Raw genomic sequence first — 22254 nt, 5'->3', positions numbered from 1 at the left:
CGACGTGGGAATTGCACAGCTCTCTTCAAGAGCACCCAGGAGTCACACTACGAACAAACACACCTTGAACAGTGACACCCTGAAATGAGCTAATTTCCACAGGTCAATCGAGAAATGGTCCACACACTCGGAGAAAAACAGGGAGCACTCCCGCTCTCCTACAGCTTTGTAAGCAGAAAAGTCCACCAGGGCTGATATCAGTGGCGATAGATTGACCGCGGTGACGCGAGATAAGTGACGGCTTGGCTTGGCCTCATAGTGGAATGATATCCAACACAGACAAGGCTCAGTCATCCCTCGCTATGCACAGAGGGGCAGAGAAGAGACATTAAGGCGGCTGACTGACTGAACGCTGTCTGCCTTCAGGATGAGTCATCATAGCTGCTCTGTGAGGCTCGCGTGGGTAACTGCAGGATCTGTTCTGCACGTTTGATGTCGACAAAGCAGTGTGAACATTTAATACTCCCTCATAATTATCCATTCAAATCACATCAGCAAAATCTATCCAACCATTTCACAATGTGATGTCTTTGACCCTCTGCCATATATGCCAAAGAGATGTCAGTCTTTCCAACGGTTCAAGACCTCAAACTTATTTAGTACATTGTGTCAGTTCTATGCACTAATAAATGCTCAGTCTATCATATTCCAGCTGCAATCATTCCAAGCCAATGCATTAGGTGCAAAAAAGTAACATCAGGTGGGAGGAATACAAAAAGAATATTAAAGTTTACTCAAAGAGAATAAATAGACTCACAAAAATGAAATTGGCTCACCCAGCAGGTAATGACGTCCCTGCAGGGTTAAAACCCTCACAGCATAAATACCATGAGACGGTAGGTGGTATGCAGCTTTTTACTCAGTAGTTGAAGTGTGGTCTTTTTTGTGTCAAGCATGCAAAGAGTAGCACTGGAAGGAAGCCAAGGTTATTTTACAGTATCTTACAAGCAGAGGAGTGGGAAGAAATTGTGGAGGAGAATTTAAAGTCAGGAATCCTAACTAAATCAAACACAAACAATACGCTGATTCCTTAGCCATGTGCGCAGACATACTGCAAGTTATTATGTAAAAGATATTCTCCTGCGAAGGAGAAACTCAATACAATCAAACATTCTTGCACATGGAGGCATATATAACATTGTTTTGGTGTGAGAAAGGTATATGTACATATGGCCTCCGTTTTCAATAGCATTTGACAAAATGGTTTTCAAGGTCTGAAATTCACATTGGTTCAGAGTTTTATCTCTCAACACTGACCTGGTATGGACACAGGACAGCTACAATAGGTAATGTTACCTGTATGTCACAAATAGAGCTACTCTTTCCTCAAGTTGACTGCTGTCAAAATTGTGTTAGATTTACAAATGCTTCTGTTGCTACCCCCTACTACATAAATGAATGCTAACGGACAGGGTTTTCTTATAAGTGCTGGCACAAGTCTTGTTTTTTTTTTGGCTCCTTATTGTGTACAAACACACCAGAGTGAATCCTTAAGCTGCCCAAAGTGCCAAGGCACAGGCTGAGACAAACATCTGTGTCTGAGCGTTACTCGTCAGTAATGCACCTTGTGTCATTTATGCTTACTACTGCTACAACAACAGTCACGACTGGAAAAGTTCACTTCCCCCCCACCGGCGCATCAAACAGGAGTTTCTCCACGCTAATCGATAATCCCTTCATTCAGTGTGACACTTGGATTCAGCAACACAGTAGGCACAAAAAGGTGTGTCTCCACACGCACTTCACATGATTGATTGTATAAAGGGTCACTTCAGGCAATCCCTTTCGATTAAACACTTAAAACTACCTCGAGTGACACAAAACGACACATCCACGATCACACATAAGAGGGTGGGAGTCGTAAGCATTGCTCAGCATCAAAATAAATATCTCAATAAATACAGCTGTACACAAATTCTGTCTTTATGCATTCACATTTAGCATAAAGTAAACATCATACCCTGCTGCGGTCTCCAAAAGCAGAGGAGTGATAACCGAGTCAAGCTCAAGCCAGATATTTTACTCAGTTGTAATCGGCGACAGTGAAATTCCATCAGTATCATTCAAATGCATTAATACTGGAGATATGCTTTTAAAGTTACTCTATATTGTGGTGCAGAATGGGTCAAAGCTGAATCGGCAGGAGGTTGATTTATTTATGTGCCCACCAACACACATTACAATAGATTTTTCTATTATAGTGCTGCTTCCATCAGGAAATCACTCATTCTGCAGCCTCACCCTTCTGATCTGCAACATGATGATGTGCATAAAATGAAGATGCCATCTGGGACCACAGTGCATGTCTGGTTAAAATAAAGCACTCCATCATTTTAACCCATGAAGTCCAATTCGCTGGTTATGCATTGTCATTCAGCCAGTGAGCTGCTGTATGATATGCTCCGTGGCGTTTTCATAATGAAGTCATGAAAAGTGCTACAGAGTAATGAGCAATGCAGGAACCAGCATTTTGAGAGCTTAATAGCCTGAAGCACCCCCCCCCCCCCCCCCCCCCCCCCCCAAAAAAAAACCCTTTGCAACCCAAATGTTTATAGTCCTTTTTAAAATCTCTCCCTCATGAGCCTAACAGTTTTTAGTGCAAAACGAAATCTCTGGAGCGTTGCTTAAAAGCTGGGCACATAAATGAATGACGAAACCTGCCTGCAAACAGAGGGAGAGAAGGGAACACTGGGAAAGGAGCAAGACATGAAAAGTTCAGACGAACAGCAAAATAAGGGCCACGTTTCTGATTACACTGGAAGACACAGGCTTTTATGATGACGAGTGTCTACCCCATGGTAGCCATAGAGTCTTCCCATCCTCTGCAATGGCAACGTCTCATGGGCAACTATCTGCTCAGCTTGCTGGAGCACTTGCCCTCTCGACTGCAGCCCTTGCCCCTGGACAGGTGGAACGGCCCCGAGCGCGCCTGCCGGCTACAGCAAGTCTCTTGGTGGTGGGGGTAGAAGCGGCGGGGAGGCGGCGAGCCCGAGAAGCTGGGCGGCGAGCGGCTGCGGCCCAAGCAGCCCCCTCCCCCGCCGCCACGGTGTTCATGGCGGGAAGGCGAGGAGCTGACGGAGCGCTGCAGGGACGAGGAGCTGCGAGGAGAGGCGCTGGAGCTGCGGTGGTGGTGGTGCGGGGAGCTCGTCAGGCTGCAGATGCCCATCCTGGAGCCCCCGTGCTGGGCCGAGGAGCGGTGATGTAGAGGCGAGCCGCGGGAGCCATGCATCAGCTGAGCGAGGCATGTCAGAAGGTCTGAGTCACTGGTGCTGCCAGCACGAATGCGGTAGCGCCTAAGCCTGAGTGAGTGAAGAAAAGAAAGTTTGGATATGCTTTGAAGGGACTCAGGCGATGGGAAAAATTAAATGTATCTCTACAAAAGTAATTAAAATTATCACTATCACCTTCATATTCAAACTACTGATTGTCGCACAGCTTATCGCCCTGTCTGTGACATGTAGTCGTCATAAAGCTTTAAATGGTATATCACCCAATTTTGTGCAACGCCCTTTGTCATCAATTTCATTAAAACTGATTAACACACACACACCCACACGCACGCACGCACGCACACCCACACACACACACACACACACACACACACACACACACACACACACATCCATCAATAGATAGAAATGCAAGTTTTCCCATACCTGCACAGATTCCACCTATGATTGCACAAAACTGGATAATTGATGACTCTGAATACGTGTGAATGCTGTGTTTGATATTGGGTCTTTCTTTGTTTGCCCGATGAAGAACTGGTGACCTTTCAAAGACGTATCCTGCCTTTGGCCAAGTGTCAACTCCAGTTGCTATAAAATAAACTTGGATAAGGCAGGGATAGAAAATAGACAAGTAGCTTAACTACTTGTCTTAAATAGAAAGTAGCTTAACTGGAGCCGACTCTATATTGCGTATTTACTTTTGGCGCTTTTGGCCAAAGTGTGGTTGTAATCCGTTTGTTTTCGCTCTATACGTTTGTCTGACATCATACTGTTGACTGCCAGTCTAACATTTGTAGTCACTTCAATGATTGTGTTGTGTGGGAATCCCCTTGAAAATGAGGAAACATATCCCAAATAATTCATCCTTGTATATGAATATAATCTCATTGTGAATTTATCTTATTTTGGGGAAGCCTCTGCAGGTCAAGAATTTATTCTATTTCCAAAATTTAATGAAATAAACTTAACCTTTATGTCCAAAACGTAACAAGGACTCATCTGTGTCATTTTAAAGTAATTCCATTTAAGTGTGATGTTTAAATATTCTAACTGAGCAATATTCAGCCCAAGGACAACAAAAGGTGTAAAGGCGCAGACAACCTGCCTCTTTCAACTGAGTGTCTTCATGCTGTTCCTGGCATGTTGGGGCATGCTTTGATTATGATGGTTTTGTTACATGGTCTATGTTCATGCTACAACCTTTGGAGCAAAAAAAATGTATCAGTTTACCTGCCCTCCACTGTGGGGCGGCCTGGTGGCTTTCCAGGAGGGGGGCGAGGCAGGAATTGGCTAGCGAGCTGCTCCGCGGAGGAGGTTGAATGAACAGGACGAGGGATGCGGCTCTTGCGGGATAAGGGACTGGAGGAGGACGAGAGAGACGGAGCATCATCCCCCTGGCGGTCAGAACGCGAGCCCATTAGAGAGTCCTCATCTTGAGAGCGGTCAGAGGTGGAGGACAGCGGATCCCTCGCAAGGGAAGCTACTATGGGACCCCGCCTGTCAGAGAGGGACGGCGAGGCTGTGGGAGAGGGGACCGGGCCGTGGTGGCTGGCTTTCTTCTGTAGGAGTTTCTCCTTAGCCGACCCCGGAGGAGGAGGCTCCAGCAGACTGGAGGGCTCCAGTACAGGGATGCGACTGTGCCTGCGGCTGGGATCCTTACGAGGGGCAGCCGGCGAAGAGGAGGCTGGACTAGTGGTCTGATCCCGTGCCTGGTTCACTTCTTCACCCTCTCTATTTAACTGAGGCTCTGTGGCACAGGGAGCCGGACCGGAATCATTGTCTGGATCTTTTAACCTGGGAAAGGCTCCATTACTTTGGCTGCTGACTGGAGGGGAGAGGTGGCCGTTGGCTAAGATAGGGCTGCGGGGGGAGCGAGGAGAGCGTGGCGAGGACGGTGAGCGCAGGGGAGGTGTGCGTGGTGAACGTGGGGAGCGTGGGGAAGACACACGCCCCGGCACGGGGCTTTGAGCTTTGGTGCGGCTGTCTCCATTGATCAGTGCCTCAGCCAGAGGGTCTGTCGGTGTCCCTGGATGGGTGGGCACATGATCCTGAGGGGAGCTGAGGTCGACCGTGTTCTCCTGGACCTGTTGAGCTTCAGTTTCTGCTTCACCACGTCTCTCCAGCAGGAGACACTGCGGAGCACTGTCTGTTCCTGACTGGGAGGACAGCCCAGATGGACGCTGAGCTGTCAACTGCATGGGAAGGGGGAAGGCGGAGACACGGGTGGGAAGAGAAAGACACACGGGCATTATTTTTGATTCAAAAAGCACGCTTGAAAGATGGGAATAATATTCTAGTTGTCAGAGGTCTGTTGCTGATAGACTACAACATGTCGAGTTGTGCTGTAGAGCTACAGCAAGAGCCTGATGCAGATGTGCAAACAGATAAGTATTTTATATTATGGGGTAATAAATGGTGATTAGTTTGGCAATGGCATGCAATACCATAGCTACCATTATCGGACCGAAACACACAAGTGCTATGGCAGTGTCAGTCAAGCTGTGAGTACTAAACCAGCAAGTAGGACAGGAAACGTTCACGCAACTTCGCAGGGGGCTTCAGCGAAGAGAGGGTGAGGAACAAATACAGGGAGAGAGAGAGAAAGAGAAAGATAGAGAGGACAAAGACGATCTGAAACAAAAGAGACCATGCAACCTGTGGTCATGAGTCGACATTCCAAACACACATGCCACAATCAGACAAACACACACCCTATTCAGATCACAAGAACACATGTTCAGACACAAGGACACATCTGACCCATGCTCTGCCTGGCCTGCACAAAGCCCTTCATGGTTTCTGGAGAGAGCTGACTGACGGCAACACAAAGAGCAAGCCAAAAGAACAAATAAGCCAAAACCAGCAACAGAACAAAAGGGGGAAAAAAAAATGAAGGAAAGAACAAAAATGTTAACAGCCGGTGTATTGCTACTGAAGTTGAGGAAGGTGAATGGAGGTTGTTTTTTTTAAAGGATTGTGATGGGCTCATCACCTGCTGAAGCTGGGCGCGAGTGATGCGTATGACTGAGGGAAACTTGGTGTTGGCAGCACCCGCAGGGATGGCCGGCAGTTTCCTACGACTGGGTGAGCGGGAGCCAGGGGTGGGGTTTGGTGGTAGAGGGAGGGAGGCGTGGCACGAGGAGGAGGAGGAGGGGCGCTCTTGCTGCTGCTGGTCGGCGGACTGGCTGCGCCTGATGCCGGATTGCTGGCGGTGGTGCAGTGGATCCGATAGAGTGGTCAGGAGAGTGTGAGGGCTGGGAGAGCGCAGAGGGATGGGGCTGGATGTCCGCACCAGAATCTCCTCAGGCAGAGACGGAGGAGAAGTGGGGAGCTAAAAGAAGGAAGGGGAAAGAAGCGGGAGGTGGAGAGAGGAGGGGTTGTGAGATTGGTGAGGGAGTGAGAAGATGGAGGAGGGATGGTTGAAGTACTGTGGGGTGTGACAAGCAGGCTGCACTGGTGGGGAGAACGAATCCATTTAGGTTTATGAACAGGTAAACTGTGAGGATCCTAGCGATAGTCTTAGGAACACCCTTAAGGTGGGGAGGGAGGATGTTCCTGTTAAGGCCGAATATTGTTTCATCTTGAAGGCTGAAGTTCTGGTTGTGGGGAAAAAGTGAGGGGACACTGAGCACTTTCATTTTGCTTGAGGATGAAGAAGCTGCTGGAGAACTTGAGTAAGCACCACCAAAGTTCAAGTTAAATCTTAGATTATGATGAAAAGTACAACTGGACAACTGGGAAGTTATGGAATGAAAAAAAGGGGCAAACGGGTCATTTAAGCTGACCAAACCAAAATGTATTCATAAAATAAATTATTTGATTTAAAATGCAAAAGAATCAACCAAACACAAATGTTTGCAAATAAAGCAAAATTATGCATACCTGTTGCAAAGTAAAATGCATTTCAAAGCCATAAGCTCTCTTTATCCCATGCTGTGATCTGATAAATAGTTGTGTCACAAATAACTTCTACTAACACGTACACACGAGTGAAGAAGCGAGCAAACATAAAGCAGTAACATTTAGCTTCAAACTACGGCAAGACGCAGCTGGTGATGCTCTGATTGTGTATGATACTAGCACCGAAGTTCTATGCCTAGAACTCTGACTCTGTGCAGCCTTTTAACTTTGTAAAATGCTGACTAAAGTCAGTATCATGTATGACACGTCGCGATATGACCTGCAAGTTGAAGATCTTACCTGAGTGAGGACTCCTTCTGCCAGAGCTTCACCTGGGCTAGTTGGGGTGACAGGGGGCAGAGCCTCTACCGGGCCCATGCTAAGCTCCAACTTATCCATTTTTGCACTTCCCCTGGAGGAAGCCATGCTTTCTTGCTTCGCTTTGCCAGAGCTAGGGCCTGGGCTGCCCTTTCTCCAACCGGGAGACTGTTCCTCCGGCTGGAGCACCTCTGGCTCCTCATCGTCCTCTGAAGGGCTGGTCGTGGCCTTCGCTCCAGGGGAGCCACCGGGCCGGTCCACCATGACCCACTCCCTGGAGTCAATATCCTGCCTCCCAGAGCTCAGATTGAGCGCCACAAAGCCCCCACTGCTTGCTGCCCCCTCTCCCTGCTCCAGAGATCCAGGAGAAGCTGGCTTAGGGGAACCGCCACCAGGCAGGAACTCCTCGTCGTAGTGCCAGATTCTATCGGGACGCTCCCCGGCATTTATGGCTTGACCCTGAGTTACTGGGATGATTGCAGCTCCATCAGCCCCCTTCTCCTGGTGCTCGGTGCCAGGTTGCTGCTTGGCTGAACTGAAAGGACAAAAGACATGCAGACAATCAGTTCTCTTGTTTTTAAATTAAAAACGAAACAGACATCAATACACAGAGACTTTACTCAAAGGACCTACCCGCCATCCAGGAAGCGCTCTGCAGTGGGCTTGGACTCCAGGCCAAGCCTCCTCTCCAAGTCGAAGCTGTGGATGTTGCGGAGCTTCCTCAGTAGAGGGCCATCACGATCTGAAGCCACCACCTCAGAATGGAGTTTGACAGGAGAACCGAGGCTTGGCCCAGCATAGGGGCTCTGGTGTCCTTGGTTGCCCTGGTTGTTGCTGTGTTCCTCCTCTGTCGCTGCCTGTCGAGACACAGTTTCTATTGTAAATCACTCTCGAATGGCATAAATTCATTCAACCTTTTCATTTGATCCTGTTGTAGCACTTCTGTTCAGAATCCCACATTTTATGTTAACATTATTTGCTTATCATTACATCGACTTACCTTCCAAACCGCCGTCCTGATGCGGTTTCGATTGCGATCCAGCTCCTCCCAGACATCTGCCTCCTGGTTGCGGTGTTGGTGGAGGGGAGATCCCGGCATGCGTTCAGGAGCGGGGTTGTTCTCCACATCACTGAGCTGCTCATCCTGCAAAACCTCATCTGTATTCTCCCTCAGGAGGTCACCGGGGATCAAGGAAGCATTTGCCATGCTGCAACAACCAACCATGAACACGTTACTGTTTGAAGCCATTAAAAGGCTTGATTGTACAACTTTGTGGATATGGAACAAACAAAAAGCTAATTTGTCATCTGCTCTCATTTTCATTCAAATAAAACACACTTGAATAATTCTGCACAGAGTGCATTCATTACAAACATACCCCATGTGGGCTGGAGTGAGGCGGGTGTGATGCTGCGGTGTTGTAGCACTGGCACTGATCGTCAGGGTGCCATCTGTGCTGGTCCGCTCCCAGTCGTAGGGGTCATTTTCCACTACATTGTAGGTTTTCATGCTGTTGTCAAACACTGACATCAGCAGCTACAACAACAACACAGAAGTGCACATTACATAAAAAAACAAGTTTGCATTCATGACAATTACATAAAATATCTGAACTCATCAATTAAGAAAGTGATTATTATACAGAAAAGCCTTCACGAATCCAGAGTCATAGGTGTAACTATTGCCAGTTGCTTTAAATCGAGCCTTTACATTATTCTATTGTAATTTCAAAGTGTTAATCAACTGCAAGTTGTTAGATAGATAGATAGATAATTGTTGCAGAATATGCCAGCAAGACACATTAGTCCAGTTATAAAGTCTTTTCATTGGTTCCCATTTTTTAAGGAATCATTTAAGATTTTACTTTTAATGGCTTCGCCCCTGAATATTTATCAGTGCTTTCACACCTATACAGACCTTTATGTAACCTGACATCCTCTAATAATGACCTGTTGACAGTTCCCACTTCATGATTAAATACTGAGGAAAACTGAGCTGTTGTCATACATTTACACATGTATTTCCCTAAATAGTTTTTATGATCTACAAGCAAACCTGAATTTTGCTGCCATTTCTGTCTTGACATGTTGTATGTTACTGAGTATTTTATTTTTTAACATTTTTATTTCATTATATCTTTGTAGAGCACTATGTAACACTGGTGTATTTACTTTATTCAGCATAGACATCCAAGCTACATTCTGGTGTTACCTCGTAGTCGGGCTTGGTGAAGTAGTCAAGACTGGAAATGTGTTCCAAGAAAACACCAAACTCAGCTGGCAAATGTTTTAACATCAGACGATGATCATAAGTCTCTTTCAGTTTCCCCACGTGTTCCTGAGGGGGAAAAAAATGAAATGTGTTATTTCTCATTAGTTAGAGGCTATTGGAGATGGCTGGTGAGGTTTTAGTCTTCCTCACTTTGTCCTTGATCTTCCTCCATGGCAACTGACCGACCAGAAACTCCACGAGCATGTAGAAGAGAGACCACAGGTCATCGTGGCGACCCATTTCCTGTAAAATAACACTACATCTTTACTGGCAACCAATAACCAGTAACCAATATTTAGTGGTCGATAGATCCACACAAAAGAAGAAAGCTGAGAAGGTAATCCGACAAGAAAACATCCCAAATTACATAAATGCTTCATCACAGATTTTTATTTCTGCTCACCTTATTCTTGTGTGCATTGACAGATGCGTATCGGACTGTTCCTCTGAACCCTGCCACTGGACGGGGCTGTAAAATGATGATGTCACTGAATACATCTAATATATGTATGGTTACATCCACATCAAAGAACAAATGAAAATCCCAAAAAGAGACAGAATGACTGAAGTTTGGTCACGTTTATAATAGTTAAAGTACTTTAAAGCTCTTATCCACTTTCGAGCAGCAATAAATGTTTGGACGTCAGATCTAACAGTTTATTCTACACTTACCACAATTTGTAATCAATATAAAGATTGATTTGGACGTTTTTAATTCTAAGCATTTTGGTCTCCACCACAAGGTAGGGAAAAATATGTAGCTGTTGCTATAGGCTTGATCCATTGAGTACATCCTTACATCACTAATTTTGTTCTGCTGTGTAGTTGTGAGCAGATGATTTACTGGTGAAATAAATTAATATAAGAAAGCAAAGGATACTTACAGGTCGGACCTCTTGGCATGAGTTGGTGAACTGGCGTGCTAACCCAAAGTCTAACATGTAGCAGGTTCGACAGGTACTGGGAAAGCGACCCATGGCAAAGTTGGACTGTAGCAGAAACAAGAAGACAAACAAACAAGGAAAAGGTTGATAGAAATTTTGATTGTGCTTGAAAAGTCCATGCAACCCAAAAAATATATATATTCAAATAGCTTAAAGATGATATATGTTCTCGACAGTAAAATATAATTTAATGCAGCAGCACATGAGGCAAACAATATTTGCATACATTTATTTCTGGGCATTTATCCAGCACTCATGCTGAGCCAGCTTAACACTCAGCCAGCAACTAAACAAGCAGCCAATAATTAAAAACGAGAGACAAACAATAGAAATTAAATGACATTGCTATGTGCCAGAGATAAATAGAACAAAAGCAATAAAATATGAAACTAATTTACAATCTGATGAATATAAGTCTTGGTGACGCACCGGTTTGATGTCTCGATGCAGGAAGCCGACAGAATGGATGCTTTCGATGGCCTCCAAAATCTGCCGTCCCAGTCGCAGGGTGGTGCTGATGCTGAAGGTTCCCCGAGTCATGCTTCTTCGTAGGTCGGCCAGATTTCGACCCTGAAACATCAAACAGAAACCCAATCAAGCTAAATTTCACACCGAGACCACACGGTGCTGAATTACTCATGATGAAATCTATCATTGTAAATAACTGAGCTGCACAGGGAAAAGTTATAGTCTCCTTCTTTAAGTTACTAAGTTCTGAGTTACTCTGTTATTATAGTCTTGCCTTTCAATTTCCCTGCATCACACTAATTACAATAACCTCATTTTCTAATACTATAAACTATATTGCATTTTTTTTCCTACTTTGAGATGAGTTTTGCTCACATTCATCTCCTCTCTTATTTTTTCATCACCACCCCCACAACCTTGTCCACAAGCCTGTCCACCCCCCCATCTGCTTACATCACAAAATCAACCCTGATGTCACACGAAAGAATCAACGAATACACAACTGAATATTTTTACAAGATAATAAAAAAAGGAAATCAAAAGAAATATGTGACGTGGACAACAAACAAGAGAAGTAAAGCCTTACTCAGCAGCACACGTTGCTACGGTTACACATATGGTGCAGTTGGGGGGTACAGAGTGGAAAAATGCATCATTCCTGTGGGTTTTAATCTGAACCAAACCACATTTTCCTAACGCTTCACTTCCAGCTATGATGAAGTTCAGATGATGTATTAAATGTGATGTGATGTATTAAAGCTTCACGTAATGGATAAAACACACTCAAACTCACAAGTGTGTAACCAGCCTGCACTCTGCGTTACCTTTAAACACCTTTCCCCGTAGATCTACAGTCAGTCTTTAAAACTCAGATATATAGTATGTTTACTCCCCTCTGCAGTTACTTTAATCTAATGTACGCTAGAGGATCAATTATTCATATGTGACAGTATATTTAGAATTTTTTAAATATTTATTTGGCTTATTTATTCGTCTCGCCTTCTGGTAAACAGCTTCGAGACAATCGCCGAGTACAGTAAGAGACAGAAATGCGATCTCTCAGTCAAGAGTTTTCAAGGTGTGGGAAGCTGAGCCCTTCCTCATCGAGTTTGAACCTCATCACATCCCCCAGGCTCTCACTCCAAACATATGGTGTATCACTCCATACGTAAATTTTGGTTGAATCCCTGCCTCCCCAATGCTTCACCTTGAGAGCGAAATGGAAAATGAGAACATCTTTTGATGCAAAATGACAAGTAAACACAGCACAACACATGTTTAATTCCCATTAAATACACATGTAAAGAACATGCATTTGTGGGATGAGTAGCAGAGTTGAATATGTGAATGTGTATGTGTATGTGTATGTGTATGTGTATGTGTATGTGTATGTGTATGTGTATGTGTATGTGTATGTGTATGTGTATGTGTATGTGTATGTGTATGTGTATGTGTATGTGTATGTGTATGTGTACCGGTATGTGTATGTGTATGTGTATGCCAAACAGCCTTATTCTGCTGTTTCTATCGACTGTTTTTTATTAGACTGGATTATTCAAATCTGAAGAACCACACATACTGGTCATTTATTCATGTATTCATTTAACAAGCCGCAGTGACGTGTGGAGAAACCGCATGCTGCAACAGGCTGTCGAATGAGGCACGTAGATTCTTAGAACACACACCAAAAGACCACTGCGGAAGGATTCCTGCTCAGGCTGCCAAGCAGATACAATACAAACACTTGATTGAGACTACAAGGAGGTACTAGAAAAAGTCAATAGCAATGACAAAAAAAATAATGTTTTGCATTTGAGAGATGCTTCATCGGCACAACCTCCATACGCAGCCATGTTGTTTATCTCACGCATGCATGTGGATTTTAAAAAAAACAAAAGAAAAATCTACTGTTGAGAAGCATTGTTACAAGAAAGAAACACAAATTTCCTTAATTCTTAAAGTGTCTGGTAAGTCTTTGTATACTGTATGGTTCATACGTGTTTATCTGACAGTAAGTGTTACTAATACAGTTTAACTTTCACTTTAAACTTTTTAAACTTAATTTTCTGTCCATTGTACATATGTGCACTTATACATGTGCATCATACTGTGGATCTCGTATTTTCTTGTAAATTTAGTATCCAGAATATGATCCATATCTCTCTCTCTTATCATCCTGTTAAATTACATAAATAATTCATTCTAAATTTCAATTTTATTGTAAAATCTGAAGTTTTCATTTCAATCCAGAACATGATCTAAATCTCACCAAAAAAAAGAATCACTTTTTTCTTTGTATATTAACTGCTTGTCATACAAATGTGACAAAAATCCAGCTATGTACCTCCTGGTGGCATTGAGGTCTGCCACGAGGCAACAACTACGGTACTTTAAATTGCATTTTGCTTGTCTTGAACAAGCATGCATGTCCACAAAAAGCGGGAAATCCTCATCACGTGCAACAAAATAGCGAATGACTTTCATCAGTGGCTTGACTTTCACATCAGTCAGGCTGAAAAGGAAGCTTAAACACTTCTTCCACCGGCACTAACCTGAAGCTCCATCACCACGTAGTTGAAGCGGTCATTGCGGCCACATCCGACAAAGCGACACACGTGGTCTTTACCTAAGAGAGGAGCGAGGAGAGGATGACGTCACCTCACTTGACATTTGCCACATCATTCGATCACAATAAGACACAGGCGAGGTGTATGAATCACGATGATGATGATGATGATATGTGTGTGTGTGTGTGCCCACATTTTGCTGCCCTCCCTTCACCAGCTTTCCTGCACGACTGCGATGATCATTTAAAGCACCAGGGCTTCCCGTGTGCGTTTGCATGTGTGTGTGTTTGTGTATGCATGTGTATGCATCAAAAGACACTCGTGCACTGTCCTTCAGCAGGCTGGAGCAAGACTAATATTTGAAAACAACAAACAAAAAATGTGTCTGCTCCGGTTTCTTCTGTCATCAATTTCATGATCGAGGTTACTATAAAGTGAAATAATGTAATGACGGAATCTACGTGAGGCTCAATGTGACCCATTATACATATGTTGAGGCCATGGGTCGATATATATCCTTTATAGCTGGGCAGGTCAGCAATGTTTTGGGGGGAGGCTGGAGTTCAGCCCGCCTCAAGTTACATGCTGACTCCCCCGAGGGCGCAACAGAACCATGATGCTTCAGGCCAAAGCCATTAGACAGCAAACATGATCCTGGTCCATTGATTTTCTTCTCAGGGGAGAAAGAAAAAAGGCAGGAAGGAAAAGACAGTTAAAAAAGAGATAAAGGATCAAAAATGGTATGCCCCCCCCCCCCCCCCCCCCCCCCGAAGGATTCCTGTAGTGTTTATCCTGTTTTTCTCTGAAAGCCAGCAGTGTCTCAGCACTGAAACTTCCTTTGAAATAGGACTTTAATAGCATTCAAGCCCAAGATGTCAAATTCAACAGCAACAACAACAACAACAGTGTTTTTTTTCTCTTGCAGAATCTGAACAGATTGTGCAGAACCCTGAGTCAGATGATCTATATCTGGTCTCTGAGGGAAAGCTGATTCGACTTCACTCTTGATGCATAGAGGCTAACCCCCGGCATTTCCTACTAACATGACATTTCCTGGATCGCGGAGAATTAAACCCTTGGAAAAGCTTCTTTGGTTGTTTTTCCCCGAAGGATCAAATTTTGTCCTGCATAATGATACACACCAATATCAGCATTTGGGGTGACTCTATAGGTCACTGTGTCACAGAGGATCGATCGGTTCCAGTAACAGAATCCAGTGAATCCATTTCGACTCACCCTGGAGCTTCTTCAGCACGGCAACCTCCATTTTCAGCACCTGTTTGGGCTGCTGGGCAGACTCCACCTTCAGAGCAACGCTGACCCGCGTCAGCAGGTCCAGCGCCTCGTAGATCTCCCCGAACCCACCTCCCCCAATCTTCTTCACCTGCAGGGAGAGAGTGACACTCAAATAAATGCAATAAGCCAGGGGTATCAAACTCATTTTACTTCAGGGACCACATACAGTCCAATCTCATCTTGGGTGGACAGGATGAGTAAAATAGTGCCATAATAACCTTTAAATTGAAACTTTAAAGTGTCTCTTTGTTGTGGCGCAGAGTATTGGTGATGAAAACTACTAATAATTACTACCTATTTTTACTTGAGCCTATTTTAATGAAACCTTCTTGTGCAAAATACAGTGAGATGTCAAAAAACAAAAACTAATTCTCCTGTAGATTTAAAGTTATGCATGATTTTACAGACTCATCCTGACAGCATGGCTTTGAGGTAGCCAGCTTTCATGGCAGCATCACCAACTCAACTTGCCAGCTGAGGTTAAGCAGTGTTGTAATTGAAGTATAAACCAAATGGTGTCAAACAAAACAACTATTAAATAGAAATCAAAACTGGTGACATGGCAGTTCATTTTTGATGTTTTCTATTAGGTCATGTATTTTGATATATTTACACAGAAATATTGAAAGAATGCCAACATTTTTGCCATCTGTTTTCTTTCACGGGATGGATTTTCCCCAACAACCCTCCTGCACTTCACTTTCTCTGCTCTGACTTCTGCTTTACCTCTGCACGCTCACCTCTCGGCACTACGAGAGCTTTAAATTCCTTTAAGCTCCCACGTGACCTTCGGTGTCCTACACACACACACACACACACACACACACACACACACACACACACACACACACACACACACACACACACACAGTTTTGTGTCGCACTCGGAGCTGAAGTCGCGGGATTAGCTGCAGCGTGCTTATGTAACGCTGCTCCTTGGGAGACAGGAAGTGGTGCCAGTCTGCCAGTTAGGAATTTAAAAAAAAAAAAACCTCACATGGCGCTCGGGCTGGCACAGCAGTGTGAGAGACACCAGCCCTTGGGGAACACTGCTGCTGCTGCCTATAGCACACTGCACTGCCACAAATAGCTATATGGGCTATTTTTGGATCTCCTATGCTGCAGCGGCGCAACCTGGACAAAAAGACACAGCCCCACAAAGTGTCTAACCCAGAGGTGAGAGACTTAAAGGCACGCACAGGAACTCAGAGCCAGAGCAAAGCATTGTTTGAACAAAGAGTGATTGTTTGTAGAAAAATCGTCTGAGCTCGGAGCGGACAGCGATGGAGCGATGAACACACCATCTATTGTACGCTATAAAAAATCAATTAATTAAAAAAAACACACACACACACACACACACGACTTACCACTTTCCATCGTTCTTTGACCAGTGAGAGCACGCTGAGGATGTCAGCTTGCTCTGCTCCCCCGCTCATCCCGTCAGCGAATCAGGGATGCTGTCCTCACTGCTTCCCCCTCAACCAGCAGCCTCACACTGGGCCAGGCATTAGGAGGAACCCTGTGGAAATAAAATCACGAGGAAGTTGCAAATGTGAAGGGTTTTTATATAAAAGCTACAAGCCAAACATAACAGTGTCCCAGCTGAAAGACAAAGTGAAGCGTCGATAGCTGGAGCTTTCTGGTCCTTGACCATCGCAGCGGCTGCCACACCTGCTGCATGCAGCTGTCCTTCTGGATAAACTCTCCCCGCCGTCTAACAGGCAAAAGTCTGATGTCTTATATTACAAAGAGGCTTCGTCCAAAGGAAAACTCTTACTTGGTCATTAATCTCCTCTGTCTGACAGCCAGGGAGGACATATTAAGAAGAATACAACATTAGATACAAGGTGAAGTTTTAAAATAGGTAGAGTAAAGTTAAGGTGACTCAATATTCAGCTCTGGTTTGGTAACAATGTTGACAATAATATGCATTCCGATGGGATTCTTTTGAAATCAAATTGACATGTAATCCCAGCAGTTGCACATTTATTCTCATGATTTCTTTCCTCCCACTTTACAAATGGTATCCATTACCACCTCCGTTTTGTGTCTAATGCTTACAGCTCCATCTAGTATTTTCTACATGTGTCACAAGCTAATAGATACAACAATAATATTTCAGAATGTCTCAGGATAATCAGAATCACGTTTATGAGGGAGGTACTTGATTAACAAAACAAATTAAGTGCAGTTTTCAGCAATCTTTAAGAAATTAAGTTCGTTTTTGAGTAAATATCTATGCGAGCCACTGTGAAAACCACATTTCCTATCAAGTACCGGTAACTCTTTTTTGTCTCACAGCTCCTTCCACCACAGCAAATCGTCTGCCTTCATCTCTCCTCCTCTACTTTTAAACCAAACATGAATCCTCTCCTGCCTGACGAGTCCACCTCCAACACCCTGCCTCCAGTATTTCCACCATCTCTCCTCAGCACACGTCCAAACCATCTTGTTCCGTCCTCTCTCACTTTATCTTTGAACTTCTCAGATTTTTTATCCCTCTGATCTGTTCACGTTTTAATCCCGTCCACCAGGACACTGCCGCGGTCTCCAGATCATCCCTTATAGCCAGCCTCAAGTGAATGCACAAGATTCATCATTGTGCTTTTTATCTATTTCACCTAACTTTTTATGTTTTGTTTGTTTTGTCTGAAAAAAAAAAATCCAAAGATAGTCACTTTAGTGTAACACCTAAACAAATATTCATTTGAGATAACTGGTTCGGCACTGTTTTGGATTGACATCTTAATTTTCTCTTATGAGAAATAACTTAAGTGCAAATGAGGCATGTAGTGTGTTTCAGGATGTCACCTTGCAAGAGATACCTGAATTCATGACTTCCAATGTCATTCTGGGGGAATATGTATTCTAACTATTATGTAATGATTTAGACGATCTTTACAAAAGGTGACTTGTTTTGGAATCGCTGCAGAAAAAAAATCCTGTTAGTACGATCTTCCTTCACAAGAAAAACAAACACATCCCTCTAAGACAAGGTTCAAACGTGTTCCCTTGGAAAAGCTGCGTCTCTACGTTCCTGCATTATACAACATCCGTGTCATAGATAAGCATTTCCCTGGGGAGCACACGCCGCTAACTTCCTTTCGTCTGCCTTCAAACGCTCGCAGCAAAGCCCGCCTTTGATTCATCGTGCAGTGCGCGGCGTGCAAGGGAACTTCGGTTATGCAACAAGCCTTCAAAACGCGATTTGGTTACAGGCCACGATCCCAACATCAAGGAGGCAATCAATCCCATCATGCACCTGTGTAAGGTTTGAGAGATGAGCGAGGGCAAAGTGCGGTTTGACTGAGAACGGCAAAATGATGAGCATGAAATGTGACTCTGGGGCGCGGGCTCAGGAGTTCGGTGATCAAGGTGAAGCTGCACTGATCCAACGCACGAATGACGAGTTCACAGGACGAGCATCTGGATTAAAAAGTCCCCTTTGATTGACTGTGATCAACTCCCAGCTGTATTGTTTTACTACAAAGTTATTGTAAGTTAGTACTGCCTGATTTACTGTATTTGAGGGGCTTTTTTTTATTTTTTTTAAAGAATTATGCAACAGTAAGTATAAATACAGCTCTGAGCAAATGTACAAGGTATGGTGACTGAAGATCAAAACATTCATTTATATTTGGATGATTTACTTTAAGACAGTTGATCAAAACTAAATGTTTTCAGACCCCTTTTTACCTACCCTCCCCGCTTATTAAGATAGCTTTTATGCATCTTAAGAAGCATCGTAATGGTTCTTTTTCTTCATAAAAACATTGGTAAGAGAAAAGATATTATAGAACTCCACCAAGTATTTGTTATTTTAATTTACATTGCGTGACAGGGCCTTTCGCCTACTAGCCACAATTTGCATAAAAGTATGATGGGTAAGTGTGTTTTGACATTATGAATGTTACAGTGTTCAAGCACTCTGTCGTCGTAGCAACGAGGTCTCTGGTTTGAGTCCAGGTTGACCTTGTGGGGCTTTTCTTGTAAAGTCTCTATGTACTCACATTTCCTCCTACAGTCCATAAGCATGCATTTTATTCCAATTGGTGACTTTCAAATATTGCAAGATGGGTGATGGTCATTTGAAGTAATGCATAATGTCTAGAAATGTCCTTAGGGCACAAAATCAGGCAGTGGTGCACAAAGAATTATAAATAGCAACACCAAAGTCATTAGAATTCATCTCCTGAGGATCTGTTATAGTATCAGCTGCTCCCTTTTACAGGGTCGGCATAACAAGCCATAGCAACTTGCCAGTATTAATGCAGGACACTCTTCCTGCCACAGATTTGATCCTGGGTCCCCCACGATTAGGATCCAGACAAAATGTAGTAGTGCCATAGTAATAGTGGTTAGGCTAGAAATATATTTATCATAACCAGTGACAAAGCAAATATCTTGAAGCGTGCTATAAAATCCCTCGGGGAAACATGTTGTACAAAAAAAAGAACAAAAAAAAAAAACCTCAACCCTTTAGGGAGGAGCAGCTGAGTGTAAACAATGTGATTAAATAACCTCAGTGTCAGAACTTCAAGGTCACCTCGTGTTCCAGTGTTTTGGCTTCAGGAATATGTCTGACAGGGTGAATGACGTGCTCTTTGTGACACATGAGATGTCGAACATCACCCAGGGACGAGATTACTCAAATGTCATTGAGGGAAGCATATCAGACAGAGCATATGAGGAAAAACCAAGCTCGAAAAGATGACAGATGATGGGACATGTTTCCATCACTGACCCCGAGGTCAGGAGTCTGGACATATCTTTGATTTTTTATTTATTAATTTTTTTAATCCCACAAAAACAAAGACAATGAAACAAAACCTGCCCTAAATACACTGTATTGACAAACTCGTACACATATTGCATAAGTGTACACACCTATGCACAAGCCAGGCTGGCACACACTGTGACTAATCTCACACCTCGCAGTAAAGCACAGATCTGCTCTTCCTCCTCTTCTTCCTCCTCCTCCTCCTCCCCCATAAGAGTCACCATCAAGGAAGAGGACTAAAAGCCCAGGATGTGTATACTCAAGGCCAAAAAAAAAAAAATTAAACCAATCTATGACAGCCAAAGCTCCGTTGTCTCATCCATGAATCACGCCTCCTGACCCAGCGTCACCATGGCGACGATGGTGCAGTGAGATTTTCATTTGCTGACTGCAGCTTGATGTCGCCTCTGCCCTTTTGGTCTGCTGGAAAGCTTGCAAGTTCAGAGCTGCACAAAGCATCATGAAATGTCAACGAGTGGTCCCATGGCAGAGGTTTCCTCCTTCACACTCAATTCTCAGAGTAAATATTCCCACAATAACAAACCAGCTCACGGCTTTGAAAGGCTGCAGATCATGAAAGGCATGACCAGGCGGAAGGGGGGGGGGGGGGGGGGGGAAGAAAAATCTTTAAATGTTTGCTCAATTTTCTGTCTAATCCCAGAGTGGCCTGGTTCAGGAAGCAGGGCAGGGAGACTTGCTGGATGAAATCAGTGTCTGATCTGACAACTGGAGAGGAGCCAACACAGGGAGGGAGGCCCCTCCATACACTTTGCTTCCAGGCAATTTATGTCATTCATGGAGTGGGGGTAAAAAAATAAAAAAATAAAAAACCTAGAACGGGTGAAACCGGGACATGAGAGAATTCACAATATCAGCCAGACCCTGGTTTGAGTATTTTAAATGACAAGGGTTTTATATAAGGAGCCACTGTTGTGTTATAGCAGAATTAAATTAAAAAAAAAAAAATCCCACGCTGTCGCAGACAGGCAGCTGCAGTAATATTCCAATACATTTTCAACGCGTGATGTTATACCGCATCCATCCAGCCTGGACGCTGGTTTTGCCGTGGAGAGCTGTTGCATAGCGAGTCGGTTGCCACAGCAGATTTACTCAGGCGCGTCCACGCACATCGGCCGTCCACAGGCCACGCAGGCTCATAGGGATGAAGTCTCCTTATTCCGAGACTGTAAGCCGTGTCAACATGCAGGATCACGAGCTGAATGCATGCAGCCGCACGGGGACAAAACATGGGGGGCGTTTTACAGACAAGGGGGAGAGAGAGAGAGAGAGAGAGAGAGAGAGAGAGAGAGAGAGAGAGAGACGCTGCAGAGTGGTTTGGATCCTTACCTCGGCTCTTCGCTGCCAATCCTCGATCCAAACAAGCGACCGGGTGTGGTTACGAAAAATCCCGTGTGTGAGAAGGAGGAGGAGGCGGCGGCGTCGACACGGAGCGGAGTGCCATAGCGAGCGGAGCGTCCATAGGAGGAGACGGCGTCGGTGATTTGTGGATAAAGGAAGGAGCGGCCGGTGGAAATGTGTCTGAACCGGAGCGTCGCTTTTCTCCTTCTGCCTGTCACCTCAGCATCTCTGTCGGTCGCTGCGGATCCGTGACGTGACGCCTATCCGAGGACGACGACGACGACGGTGATGATGATCAGCCTTCCTGCGCGCGCGCCCCCGATTCCATCGCCCCTCGCAACAGCTCGGGAGCGCGAGGGAAAAGTGGAAGAGGGAGGGGCCGCCGGGGGGTGATAGGGGGGGCTTTAAATCGGAGTTACCACGAAACGCATGCGCAGTACGAAAATACAGACGACGTTTATTCTCAGTGATGAAGACTGTGAAAAAAAGCTTGGTTTAATCATGAGACGAGGATAGATTGTTTAACGCAAAAATGTTTTATGATGATCATATTCTCTTTATATATTTAGATGGACAAGAGGTCATTTTCATTTATTTAAAAATCCCACTAGATGGCGCCAAAGAGTCAGAGAACGTGAACAGCCAGACTCGAATAGAATAGAATAGAATAGAACACTTGGTTAATCCCGGGGGGGGGGGGTCTGTCAACATAGCTCCACATAGAAAGAACACAGAATAAAAAAGCAGAGCAAACGTCAATATGACAGCATGAAGTTAAATGAGTAATTGTAAATATTAACATATACACTGCTTAGCAGTGACTGGTATGAGTTTAGAAGAGATTATTGCACCACAATGCATGCATTAGATCAGGGGGGTTATCCTTAACCTTTTTGAAACAAAGAGCTATACTACCCAGTTGTGATAAACATCCTTAAGAATTGCAGTTTATGATTTCTCAATGACATAGCAGATGGATGAACAGATATTGTTAAGCATGAAACATTACTTATTTATGTTCATCTTGATTAATTTCAATGTTTGAACATTAGTCAACACATTTACGCAGTATTCACAGTTCATTTTGTTTTAATTGAGGATTTTATGTCCTTGGAAG

General features: G+C 44.2%; 1 protein-coding gene across 1 annotated transcript; it reads right to left on the bottom strand.

The window, feature by feature from the left end:
• Nucleotides 1-2848: 2848 nt before the first annotated feature.
• On the bottom strand, nucleotides 2849-21432 carry ttbk2a (tau tubulin kinase 2a; the record flags this gene model as incomplete). The annotated part of the gene is made up of 16 exons (XM_080513123.1): nucleotides 21126-21432; nucleotides 16366-16517; nucleotides 14936-15083; nucleotides 13685-13758; nucleotides 11094-11234; nucleotides 10605-10709; nucleotides 10124-10189; nucleotides 9871-9963; nucleotides 9661-9786; nucleotides 8828-8985; nucleotides 8449-8656; nucleotides 8082-8305; nucleotides 7431-7983; nucleotides 6223-6561; nucleotides 4461-5422; nucleotides 2849-3299 (listed from the first exon to the last, which is right to left on the bottom strand). The coding sequence occupies exons 2-16, from the start codon at nucleotides 16432-16434 to the stop codon at nucleotides 2849-2851; spliced, it is 3717 nt and encodes a 1238-aa protein (XP_080369249.1). The 5' UTR covers nucleotides 16435-16517; nucleotides 21126-21432.
• Between the last annotated feature and the right edge of the window lie 822 nt (nucleotides 21433-22254).

The sequence above is a fragment of the Blennius ocellaris genome (genome assembly GCF_963422515.1).
Source record: "Blennius ocellaris genome assembly, chromosome: 17".
Lineage (NCBI taxonomy): Eukaryota > Metazoa > Chordata > Actinopteri > Blenniiformes > Blenniidae > Blennius > Blennius ocellaris.
The sequence above is the reverse complement of the archived record's forward strand: the minus strand, read 5'-3'. Positions and strand labels throughout refer to the sequence as shown.